Below are 13,861 nucleotides of genomic sequence, written 5' to 3'. Positions count from 1 at the left end.
TTTAGAGTGCTATTTATCAGTTCATAACTCACACAGTATTCTGACTTGTAGTTGATCTGATCAGCCTCAAACATATAACATTAAACTAGGAGCCTGGATATTTGTGATTTTTCAATTTATCCACTGATTTTTATTCTTCATATGGAGTCTAATTTATTCCAAACATTCAACAAATGCAGCCTCCAAGTACTAAGATCTGTCTTCTTCCCATAATGTCCCATTTTACTGGCTTTCCTGTGAATAAACATGATTTGAAACATTATAGAAGTTATTCAAACAGGGTTTGGTGGCACCTACCTTTTATCCCAGCACTTTGAAGACAAAGGGAAGTGAATCTCTGTGAGTTTGATGCAAGTTGACATACAAAGTGGGTCCCAGAATAGCAAGGGCAGATACAAAGGTAAAATCTGTGTCAAGAGACCCAAAGAAATGTTAGTCAACCAGCTTGGTGCAATAACACGGTTTCTCATGGTTTTTGGCAGAAAGCAGATGAGGACTCACAGGCCAGGCTTCAGGCTTGACTACAAACTACTGAAATTGCTGCTTAGGCTACAGAAAGAAGACCAATCAGAACTCAAACTATGAGATGAGCTTGACTCTGCATACCAATAGCTGGGATTAAAGGGTTGTCACACCATTACCCCGCTATTTTTCTGGTGGGGAACTTTCTTAGTATCAGATGATGAAATGGATGAGTTGAGATTAATCAGGAGTAGCAAGGCCTTCACCAAGAGGCATTTGATGTTGAGGACGGCCCAGGATGCTCACTGAAGAAATCTCATTCATTGAATTTTGTCATTTGAGAAGGCGAATTATCAGTTTAGCTCAGAGGTCTATGATCTGTAGTTGTTATGATGAACCTCTGACTAACTAACATTAAAACTGTGAGTCTAGGTTTTTGCTAATTTACAATTTCCCCCTGTTTTTATTCTTCATATGGAGTCTTACTGCTTAGAAACATAAAACAAATGTCGCCCCGAAGCACTAAGAACTGTGTGTTCTCAGGTTGTCCCATTGTAGGTCGTTTCCTTTGAATTAACATAGTTTTGACACAAATTATACAAATTATTTAAACATGGCTCCTTAGCCCCACCTTTAATCCCAGCACTTTATGGTGCAATGAGGCTGAATCTCTATGAGGTTGAGGCAAGCCTGATGTACAAAGTGAGTTCCAGAAGAGCCAGGTCCAATACCCAGGGGAAAACCTGTTTCAGGGAACCAAAAGAAGAGCCGGGCATTGGTGGCACAAGCCTTTAATCCCAGCACTCAGGAGGCAGAGGCAGGGGGATCTCTGAGAGTTTGAGACCTGCCTGGTCTCCAGAGTGAGTGCCAGGATAGGCTCCAAAGCTACACAGAGAAATCCTGTCTCAAAAAAGAAGAAAAAACAACAACATAAGAAACCAAAAGGAAAGATAGGCACATGTAATGCATCTACACATCCTCTTGGTGCAACTGGATTTTTTCACTTGGCATTGGCAGAAAGCAGATCAGGATTCACAGGCTAGGCTTCAGCGTTGCCTACAAGGCAGCTCTAAAATGTGCTTAGGCTACAGAAAGAAGAACATGCCTCACAAGGAAAAGGAAAATCAAACAAGAGACAAAATGCCCTTGGCTGGGTATTGCTTGAGCATGCCTTTAATCCCAGCACTCGGGAGGCAGAGGCAGAGGCAGGCAGATCTCTGTGAGTTCGAGGCCAGCCTGGTCTCCAGAACGAGTGCCAGGATAGGCTCCAAAGCAATACCGAGAAACCCTGTCTAAAAAAAATCAAATAAATAAATAAATAAATAAATAAATAAATAAATAAATAAATAAAATAGATAGAACGCCCAACAAATCTCTGGTTTTCAATACACAGAAATAATCATACACACTTATTGTTATCAAAGGTTGTATAACATACAGTCCAGGGGGCAGAGACCTGTAACCCTGCTTCTTGGGAAGCTGAAGCAGGAGAACTGTAAGTTTGAGGGTAGGCTGTCTACACAGTGACATTGAGGTCAACCAGAGATAAGTGGCCAAAACATTCCAAGCATTGCATTTCTTTAATCTCAGCACTCAGGGGACAGAGACAGAGAGACGTGTGATCACCAGGTAAATGTGTGCTACCTACATGGTGTGACCAATATGCAAAATTTACAAAGACAGAGGGAGAAAGAGGGAAAGATTTGAGACAGAATGTCTTTACTTAGCCCTGGCTATACTGGAACTCCCTTTCTAAAGCAAGTTGGCCCCAAACTCACAGCAGCTCTGGCCTCTGTCTCCCAAGTACTGGGACTAAAGGAATTGCAGAATTCTTTTCAAATGGGCAGGGGATTAAAGACCAGGATGACCTGAAGAGTAGCTATCTCAGGCACCAATTCTGGTATTAAAAATTTACCAGCTACCATACTCAACTTAAGACTTTTTTTTTTAATCAGAGGATCACTTCCCTTTATGTTTATGTTTTTGTGTGTCTGCTTCTTGTTTTTGGAGGCCCATAGCATATAAAAGGGTTTTAGATGCCCTGGACACAGTAAATCGACATTTGTGGTTTTCCTGACGAAAGTACTAGGAATCAAATTACAAGCTTCAAGGTCAACCAGCCCACTGCTCCTTGTTCTGTGCCTAAGTTTGCTGCCAGTACATGTGCCTGTACAACACGGGCATGCTTAAGACACTAGGAGACCGGATGTTGGACTCAGATACCCATCAAGTGGGGTGCCTGATAAATTGTTGTAAGCCATCCACTGGGAGCTTTGAATTGAAGTTCCCATCCATGGCAAGCAATTTCTCTGACTCATTCTGACTCTGTCCCATACCACAGAAGACAATCTTAACAGACTGTGATCCCTAATATGGTTTTTGTTTTGTTTTGTTTTGTTTTGTTTTTATGTCAGGGTTTTTCTGTTTAGTTTGAGCCTGTCCTGGCAGTCACTCTATAGACTAAATAGTCCTTTCTCTGCCTCCAAGTTTTGTGATTAAAGGTGTGTTACCCCCACCCATCCAACTACCTGATATTTTTAAGTTGTGATGTCATCAAATGCAAAATAGTGCCGGGCTTTGGTGGTGCATGCCTTTAATCCCAGCACTCCGGAGGCAGAGTGAGGTGGATCTCTGTGAGTTCGAGACCAGCCTGGTCTACAAATGCTTATTCCAGGACAGCCTCAAAAAGCCAGAGAGAAACCCTGTCTCGAAAAACAAAAAACAACAACAACAAAAGAAATGCATAGTAATAAGATACACTTTAAATCTTACTCAAAATCATTTTATTTAATGACAATAATAACTGATGAGAAGTTAGTCCTGAAAACTTCACAGATGAATCCTGGGCTACATAAGAAAACACTATATAGTTTCTTCTGATAAGCTGAGGCAGGATAGGGAATGTGCTGTCTCTTCAGTGCTCTCTTTGGTCTCATTGAGTATGCTGGCAAGAGAAGCATCTGTTTCAGGGGCCATGTCCTTCAACACATCTGGGACAGTCCCATCTTCTTCCACATCTTCAGGAACTTCTACCGCATATCCTTTGCGAACTAATTCCAGCCCGATATCAAGTTTCTTCCCATTACTGGTATCATATAAATGGATTTTTGGCCAACTTGAGATTCCAGTATGGACACAGCTAGAGAACTTGGCCATCAATGGCTTCGAGTCAGCAAAATGAGTGAGTCTCAAAAACTCATCTAGAGCTTCCTCTTCCCACTGTTCACCTGAGGGGGTGATTTGTGCCAGACTGCATTCTATTGCTTGAAAGGGAAGGCTCAGGAAATCACTCCTGAGAGCCCTGAGTTCCTTCAGTGGGCAATCTCCATTATTTCCCCTGTCCACAAAATAAACGTCCCAGTTCCCATTTTCCAGGGTACCAAGAATCTTGGCTCGATACCCGGAACCATCTGCAGAATAACGTGCTGCTACAATGTCTCCTACCTGCACAGTCAAGTTTTCAGACAGACTGTTTTCATAGTGCTGGTTCATGTCAATGAGAAGTTGATCCAACTGGTGGCTGTGGGAGCCAATGTTTTGGATCCAGAAGTGGGTAGGGTGTTCATAAGCAGAAATGTCGATGTCTAGACACTCATCCTTATGGAAACTGAAATCAGGACTGAAAACTTCAATAATGGATGTCTCTGGACTGTTCTGGGCACCAGAATTCTCAAGGCTGTCATTCCAAGGTTCCTTCTCCCAGGAACTTTCTTCTGGTCCTGTGGCAACCATATCACCAGCAGCTTTGTAGAGAAGAACCTCGACAGGTACATCTGGCATCGAGTTATCATTCCATAAATCTTCTTCACCAGCTTCATCTCTGAGATGAAGACAGGAATCTGCCTTAGAATAAAAACTTCAGTTGCTAAAAGCAATTCTGAGGAGCCATCTGATCAGTTCCATTATTGTCCCATCACAATCTTTATAGTTCTAATCAAAGGACCCCAGAAATTTAGGGAGTTTTGGTAGCTATATAATCGCTTGCCCCAGGAATGAGAAGTTGATGACAATGGCAAAAATTTTTCATGGATTGTCCCGCGCCCGCTCTGTATTTCTCGCCCGGCAAGAAATCATACTCAGGACATTCGGATCCTTCTGCAGACAAGCTTTTAATGCATCTTGAGAGTGAAAGAGCATAAGCTTCCCAGAGCGGAGACACTAAACCAAGAAAACCATCCCTTATAAAGGCTGGCCAGCCGCCTGTGACGTGTTACCCTATGAATGGCTTCAGCTCCTCAGGCTAAAATGAGCCACGGGATAGGCAGAGATCAAAGGAATGGAGATTACTCAGCGCCTGTTGAAGTAATTTACATCTTGGTGTCTTCAGGCACCTATTATTGTAATGGATAATGCAGGAACCGGCTTCCTACAATGGATAAACTCTAGAAACTATCATAAGTAAATGAAAAGAGAATAATAGCAATATTATGAAACAGGATTGTGTGCTTTGGCTGAGTGTTTTGTTGGGATCTGTGTATGACTTGGTGATTTCCCAGTGGGGACTGATCAGTGTTCAATAATTCTGTACATTTTTGTGGATGAATCATGCTATTCCTCAGTGTACCTCGTCCTTGGTGAAGCCTTAGAGTAAGTCACCAGGAGGCTTCAATTTCTTTTCCCTAATGTATATGTTATATATAGAAACTATGTTATTTCACATATCAATCCTATTTCCCTGTAACTCTCATCCTCCCAGGCTCTCCATTGACACACTGTCCCACCCCTCATCCAGACCTCAAGATGGTGAGGCCTTCCATCAGGGATCATCTAAGAATATCATATTATTTGTGGGAGTGCATAGTCTGAGAGAGGACCTCCACGAGGAATGGAATCCCAAAGTCCATTTATGTACTAGGGCGAGATACTGTTCAGAATTCTTTCAAATAAAATGTATATCAACAGAAGTTCTGCATTTTCACATTGAAGGTATTTTGTTGGCACAACTTATGGATGATCCTTTCCCCAGAATTTGGCTTTCTTATCCCTCTTCCTATGGACTGTTCTCCAGTCTTTTTTTTCCTATTGAGATTATATTTTGTGGATTCAGGCTCTCCAGATATGAACATTGAAGATTCCTAGACTGTGGCTGAGAGGATAGTTTACTCTTTTTAATCTTCAGAGAATCTAGCCTTTATGGGATTACAGAATTCGGGATAAGAACCACAATATTCCTTATGCTTCTAAATAAGGTCCTATCATAATGTTGGGGTCATGACCTGTACATTTGTGTGTGAGAGGGCAGAATGAAGCTGATAAGAATGAGATTCCCTGAGTGCATCTTCCAGTTCTACAATGACTGCACCTGGGTGTGAGGGCAGCAGATTCAGAAGTTCAGTCATTCTCTGATAATAAGTTCGTTCAAGGCCACACTTGTCTTCATGAGTAGTTTTCTAAAGACAACAAAACTTATCAAACACACTCAAAGATAAATGAAATTTTAGTTTATGATGCACATTTCCCCCAAGTATTTAATCCTATATTTAATGTGATGGTTATATAGATGTTGTGCTCAACACTGCTGGCTTGGCTGGGCACTTGACTTGACAAAATAGTCATAGATCAGATATCTAGTAAATAAGGTAGTAATGTTACAATTTAAAAGGTATCAAAATAAGAGTTACTATGATTCAACAAAAATAATTTTATGTTTGGGTGCTAGCACAACATGAAGAATTGTATCAATTGGGTGCAGCCTTAATAAGGTAGAGAATCATTGTTCAAAGTTTGAATCAGAAGGATCCAACAATAAGGATGATGAAAACACATATACTATTCCTGTGGAAAGTAACCAAATGTAATGTATGCAAAGACAACATGTGGAGACAATTTGCCTATCTCAGAAAGAGTTTTCAGGATTGCAAAAATGAACTCATTTTATTCTGTCCATATTTTTCTTCATTAAGTGCTTGTACATAAGAACTTTGAAGGGAAATGCATGTAAAATTTCTGGGCAGATCATAGCAGATCTCCTTTGCAACATATAGCTTCTCAGGAAAACAAAGCTGGTTCTACAAACTGACATACTGAAGGAAGGCTTTGTCCTTCTTTATATAAGAAAAAAGTCAATACTCAGAGACATGAAGTATCAAATATGTATTAAGATTCCATCAAATGGATTTCGGTCTTGCCCTCCCACCATCTGGTAGAGAGGAAAGTCTCAGGGACTATTCTAGCCCACCTTGCCCACTTTGCATTCAGTGACATCCTACCACTAGACCATTCCTGCCACTGAATCCCCCATAAGGACCTGGAGGCAGTACAAAGCAGCCAGCTTCATGGGCCACCATTGTGGTCTTGCTACTCCACAGAATGGGAGAAAGGGGGTGGGAAGGATAGAACCTGAACTCATACCCAACAGGATAGGAAAAGAAGCCTTCTAAACCCACTAGAAGAAGGGATGGGAAGGCAACAGTATAAGAACACATCCAACAATAGAAAGACTTATATGATATAATGAAATTCAAGGGACTCTACACCAGCAATCCCTGAACATCCCAAAAAATGATTAAACAGGTGTGAATGCCCTCACAAACAACCTCATGGAAATAATAGAGACCCTGCAAGAAGATATGAGAAATTCCCTTAAGTAAATGGAAGAAAAAACAAACTAAAAATGCAAAAAATCAGCAAATCTCTTAAAGAAAGCAAGGAATGCAGAGAAAAAATGATCAAACTGTTGAAGCAAAAAAAATTCAAACAATTTAAGACCTCAAAATTGATATAGAGAAAATAAGGAAAACACAAACTGAGGGAATGCTGGAAATAGAAAACATGAGTAAATGACCATCAACTACAGATGCAAGCATAAACAACAAAATACAATTGATGGAAGCAGAGTCTCAGGTGTTGAATATAAACCAGAGGAATAAGTTTTATTGACCAATAAAAACCTTATATCCAACAAATCCATAACACGAATTATCCAGGAAATATGGTACTCTGTTAAAAGACCAAACCTAAGAATAATAGGTATAGAAGAAGGCAAAGAAGCCCAGATCAAATGTCAACAAAACATATTCAACAAAATCACAGAAGAAACATTTCTGAACCTGAAGAAGGATATGCGTGTGAAAGTACAAGTAGCTTACAGAACACCAAATAGGCTGGACCAAAGAAAGTCTCCTTGCCACATAATAATTAAAACACCACACACAAAGATTAAAGAAGGAATATTAAGAAAAGCGAAGGAAAAAGGCCAAGTAAAGTATAAAGGCAGACCTGGCAGAATCATACCTGATTTCTCCATGGAAACTCTGAAAGTCAAAAGGTCCTGGATAGATATCCTATAAACACTGCAAGACCAAAGACTCCAATGCAGGAATCCAGGAAAACTCTCAATCATTTTAGATGAAGAAAACAAGATATTCCAGGACAAAATCAGATTTACAAAATACAATCCACAAATTCAGCCCTAAAGAAAGTTCTGGAAGGAAAACTCCAACTCAAGAAAGATAAATATGTACTCAAAAATATAGGCAATAAATAATCTCACATTACCAAAAGCCAGAAATAGGAGAAAAACTAACACACACCAACACAACCAAAAACAAACACAAAACACACAATAACTAACAATTATTGATCATTCATGTCCCTTAATATCAATGGCTTTAACTCATCTATAAAAAGACATATGCTAACAGAATGGATACAAACACAGAATCCACCCTACTGCTGCATTCAAGTAACACACCTCACCTTCAAAGACAGACTTTACCTCAGAGTAAAGGTTTGGGAAAAGATTTTCGAATCAAATGGCCCTAAGAAACAAGCAGGAGTAAATATCCTACTAAATAACATATTAGACTTCAAACTATAATCTTCAAAAGAGATGAAGAAGGTCATTTGATATTCATCACAGGAAAAATCCATCAGGATGCAATCTCTATTATGAACATCTATGCCCCAAACACAAAGGTACCCACATTTGGAAAAGAATCATTGTTAAAACTCTAATCACACAGTAAACCCCACACACTTAAAGTGGTAGACTTAAACACCTTGCTTAAACCACTGGGCAGGACTACCACACAGATACTTAACAAAGAATCAAAAGAACTAATAGAAATTATTGCCCATTTTGTTCAACAGACAGCTATAGAACATTCCATCCAAACACAAATAATGTACCTTATTTTCAGCACCACTTAGCATCTTTTTTGAAATGGACCCCAAACTTGGCGACAAAGCAAAGCTCAGCAGGTTAAAAAAAAAATGGAATAACTCACGGTATCTTATCAGACAACCGTGGCTTAAAATTAGAATTCAAAAACAACACAAGTTGCAGAATCCCCACAAACTCATAGAAATTGAACAATGCTCAATTGCATCACTCCTGGGTAAAGGAAGTAATAAAGACCAGAAACCATCTCTTACTAGAATTCAATGAAAAAGAAAGAACAATATACTCAAACCTATAGGAAAGTTTGAAATCAGTTTTAATAAGAAAGTTCATAGGACTAAGTGCCCATGCGAAGAAACTGGGGAATAGACACACTAGAGAATTAACAGAATACCTGAAATCTCTAGAAAAATAAAAAGAAGCATACTCACAAGGAGGAGTAGACAACAGGAAATAATCAAATTGAGAGCTGAAAGCAATAAAGTATAAACAAAGAAAACATTACAAAGAATCAATGAAACAAAGAGTTGGTTCTTTTAGAAAATCAACAAGGTAGACAGACCTTTTTGAAACCTAAAAAAGGCAGAGAGAGAACACGATAGTTAACAAAATAAAAAACGAAAAGGGGATAAAACAACAGACACTGAGGAGTTCCAGAGAATCCTCAGGTCATACTTTGAAAACCTGTACTCCACAAAATTTGAAAATCTAAAGGAAATGGACATTTTCCTGGTTAGATATCAATTACTAAAATTAAACCAAGAACAGATAAGTGGTATAAATGGACCTATAACCCCTAAGGAAATAGAAGCAGTCATCAAAACCTTCCAACAAAAAAAAGCCCAGGGCCAGATGGTTTCAGCTCACAGTTCTACCAGAATTTCAAAGAAGAGTTAATACCAATACACTTCAAATTCTCCCAGACAATGTGAACACAAGGGCTGGGCGTTGGTGGCACACGACTTTAATTCCAGCACTCGGGGTGCAGAGGCAGGTGGATCTCTATGAATTTGAGACTCGCCTGGTCTACAAGAGCTACTTCCAGGACAGCCTGCAAAGCCACAGAGCAACCCTGTCTCGAAAAACCAACCAAGCCCCCACCCCCCAAAAAAGCAATGTGAACAGAAGGATCATTGCCAAACTCTTTTTACAAGGCTACAATTACCTAGGTTAACAAGTCACACAAAGACACAACAAAGAAAACAGAACTACATACCAATCTCCATCATGAACGTTGATGCAAAAATGCTCAATAAAATACTGGCAAATTGAATCCACAAGCACATCAGAAAAATCAGCCACCACGATTAACTAGGCTTCATCCCAATGATGCAGGGAATGTTCAACATAGGAAAATCCTGATTGTTTACCCAGCTTCTCTATTTCCAACATTCCCCCAGTTTATGTTTCTTTATTAGATCTATTTCAGTTTCCTGGTCTTGAATTTTTACCTTCATTGGTTTGATTGTTTTTTCATGGCTTTCTTTAAGAGATTTGTTGATTTCTCTTATATTTTGGTTTGTTTTTTCTTCAATATTTTTAAGGTTTTCTTGCATATCCTCTTTGAGGACCTCCATCTTTTTCATGAAATTGTTTTTAAGGTCATTCTCTTCTGCTTCATCTGCATTGTGATGTTCAGGTCTTGCTGTTGTAGTGTCCCTAGACTCTGATTGTATCATAGGTTTTTCTGTTTGTGAATGTGTTTTTATGTTGTCTTCTTGCCATCCATTCTTCCAGTGTGTGTAGGAGGAGTCATTTCCTCACCTCGTGGTTAAGAGACCAAGTTTCCTTTCGGGTGGTAGCAAGAAGGTCTAATATTCTGATGGCTCTCCTCTTCCTTTTTATGGAGGCTGGACTATAACCTGGGCCTTGGCAGTCTCTGGGTTGGGTAGGATATGCTGGGATGGCATCACTTGTGCTCTCTCCCCAGGCCTCAGTTAGCTCTGAGCAGGACACCAGAGGAGGGCCCAAAACAGGTTCACTCTCACCTAGACCTGTGGGTAGAGAAGGGGACTAGGATGCAAACAGTCTCTGGGTGGGCTGGACCTGATAGGATGGGATACCCAGTGCTAAGTCACCAGGCTTCGGCTGACTCCCAACAGGGCAAAGAAGGCAGTTGGAAACAGGCCCACACTTAGCTTGCTTGTTTACATTTTTTTTTTCGAGACAGGGTTTGTCTCTGTAGCTTTGGAGCCTAGCCTGGCACTCACTCTGGAGACCAGGCTGGTCTCAAACTCACAGCGATTACCCTGCCTCTGCCTCCCAAGTGCTGGGATTAAAGGCATGCACCACCAATACCCAGCTACTTGTTTACATTTTTTTATTCCAGATTAGTTTTTGTTTTTTCATTTTTGGTTTTTCAAGACAGGGTTTCTCTGGGGCTTTGGAGGATGTCTCAGAACTAGCTCTTGTAGATCATGCTGGTCTAGAAATAAGAGAGATCCACTTGCCTCTGCCTCATAAGTGAAGGGATTAAAGGCATGCACCACTGCCACCCAGTTCAGAATGGTTTTTAAATTTGTTTCTTAGTGCAACCGGATTTTTGACAGCCCACTATTCACCCAAACTCACCAAATAATTGTTCATGACTCTAATCTTCTCATTTCTACTCATCAATTTTGGGGTTACAGGACTACATCTATACTTCAAGCACCTGTTTTGTTTTTCTGCTTACTGTTTTTTAAAGAGACTTTCTGTCTCTTTATAATAAGCTACAGGAACTCACTATGTAGTCTAGGCTGGGCTCAAGCTCACAAAGATCCATCTGCATATGTTTACTTAGTATTCTGATGACAAATCTGTGCAGGGATTAAAGGTGTGTGCAGGGATTTAAAGCCACTGTCTTTCTCTAACAATTCTAATTGTTAGGTTGAATGTGTCCCTTGAAATTCTCAGGGAAGCAGTGAATAGTGACACTCATTGGTATGTTTATTATTCTCATGAAAACAAACATTTTCAGACAAATACTTCTTAAGATGACGATTGATTTAATTAATTAAATTATACAATATAAACAACAGTTATGAATATCAGTGCAGGTAAATCATGCAATATTTATATTGAAGTTTTATCAATTTTGTGCCTTTTGGCTAATCCATTTGCAAAATTTGCAGGTCTTTCCTACTATGTGAAATTTTTTTTTATTTTCCCAGGATTACAGCATCTTGCAATTTCAGCAGTCAAAATTCTTAGTTTTGTGGTTTTGGAAGACTAGACTTCATAAATTGTAGTCACGGATCTTTGTCTCTTGGGGTTAAGTATATTTTGAAAGACAACAGAAATGGGGGAAGAAAAATGAACACATAAATCAGGTATCAAAATTGAACCTAGTAATTAGCATGTTTGGAGAAGGTCACTTATAAGGGCACAAGTATTTCATCCCAGATCTTCAATACATAGTCCAAGTATTTATGAGTTTGAGGTCTAGCTGGACTCCATAGGAGTTCCAGTCCAGACTGGGATAAACAGTGAAACAAATTCTTAAAACACAGAACAGCAACAATAACAATAATACAAAACAGACAGAAAACCAAAAAGGATTCCAAACAGCTGTGTGAGCCAACACTGTTTGAAATGATAGAATTGCAGTGAAAATCATTCTCTTCCACCTAATTAATTTGTGAGCAGACTAGGCTACAAGATACACATTTAAAAAAAAATAAGTCAAAAACCACCAAATAGAAAACTCATGAAAAAAGACAGAAAAATCTGCATTTTGGATACACATTTTAATAACCCCCACAGAGTACAATCTTTGTATCATGTCTCTCATACATCATGAACTCCAAAAATAATGCAACATTACATGACCACAGAGGTGAACTTGATAAAGACTGTCTTCTTTGTGTTTCAGATAAACTACTGGGTGCCTCTTGTTATCTGTATTATTCCACTTCCAAGTGTTTATGTTGGTCATTGGAATTCCAAACTATTTGATATGAGAAATTATTAACCAAATTACAATGATCTATAGGTCACAAGTCATTGCAGATATATGACAATCTTGATATTTCCTTTTAGTGTGGTATGGTTCCCTTTCACAACAGTGACTGACTATGATTTCTTTGGATGTGTTGTCCTTCCATGGTATCATCAAGATTTACATAAGGATGCAGAGCTGGGGCTGGGGAGGATACCATCTGCAATTCAAGCAGAGTGGAAAGGGGCTTTTCCATCCTTAGCTAGCATGTTAGTTTATTGTTTTCCTTCTAGTTTGGATCAATCTATTATCATACAACAGGCTGATCTTGTTCTTCCTAGGCATTTAGGTTGTCTTGGCCCTGGAGACCCTGCTGCTCCACTTAGTGATTAATAGGAATCAAGTCCTGACTGCCACACCCAGGTATAGTAGGTGTGATCTAATCTCATTCACAAATCATTAGCATCATTGATTGCTCTGAAGTCAGGCAGTATAAAAGGAAGTGAACTTGCAGAGAACCTGAATTGGAGCAGAGCAGAGGCTTGGAGACATATCCTTTCCTATTGCTTCCTGGACTTACCTTGAAATTCATTCCAGAAAGAGGTAAGTTTGGAGAATAGTAACATTCCCCTTCTTGGTGGCTTGAGTAGTATGTTTTTTGTTTTTTTTTTTTAATCATTGTTCGTGAGTTGAGGGAAAAGCTGCTCACAATTACTGTGAAATCACAAAGACATAGTGTGATCATTGGGTAACCATTCTTTTTTGTTTTTGTTTTTGTTATTTTATTTTTCATTTGTTTGGTTTTGGATGTTGGAGGCAGGGTTTCTGTCTTCTGTTTGTAAGAGCTCTGGCTGTCATGGAACTAGGTCTGTAGACTAGTAGACCAGTCTGTCTAAAGATAAACCAACCTCTGCCTTCTGAGTGCTCAGATGAAAGTCCTAAAACACAGCTACACAGCTGGAAAACCATTCTGATAAAGGATATAACCTTTAAAACCCTGAGTGATAGGAATTGCTGTCTTTCTATATGAACATCTCTTTGTTATCCTAAGAATCCCAGCTTGAAGGTCATTCCATTTTACTTTTTTTTTGATATTTTGAGATCGATTTTCTCTGTATTCCTTTGGAGCATATCCTGGAACTTGCTCTAAATGCCAGTCTGGCTTGGATCTCACAGAGATCAACCTGACTCTGCCTCTGGAGTGCTGGGATTCAAGACATGTGTCACCAATGCCTGGACATGCACTTTTAATGATTTTCTTATGAAAGAGTTGCACTGTGGCACATTGTAATGGGAGACAATGGGAAACCTTAAAATTTGAGGTGTAGGCCGGCCCGTGCGTTGGTGGCACACACCTT

General features: G+C 39.5%; 1 protein-coding gene across 1 annotated transcript in view; it reads right to left on the bottom strand.

Moving 5' to 3' along the window:
• Positions 1–3,228: 3,228 nt before the first annotated feature.
• LOC118237683 (tudor and KH domain-containing protein-like) overlaps positions 3,229–13,861 on the bottom strand; it is an 11,503-nt gene continuing 870 nt past the window's right edge. The window contains exon 2 of the mRNA XM_035449127.1: positions 3,229–4,282. Within this exon, the coding sequence (XP_035305018.1) occupies positions 3,325–4,282 (958 nt within the window). The 3' untranslated portion in view covers positions 3,229–3,324. The remainder of the gene's footprint in view (positions 4,283–13,861) is intronic.

The sequence above is a fragment of the Cricetulus griseus genome, chromosome 9 (assembly GCF_003668045.3).
Source record: "Cricetulus griseus strain 17A/GY chromosome 9, alternate assembly CriGri-PICRH-1.0, whole genome shotgun sequence".
NCBI classification, from domain to species: Eukaryota; Metazoa; Chordata; class Mammalia; order Rodentia; family Cricetidae; genus Cricetulus; species Cricetulus griseus.
The sequence above is the reverse complement of the archived record's forward strand: the minus strand, read 5'-3'. Positions and strand labels throughout refer to the sequence as shown.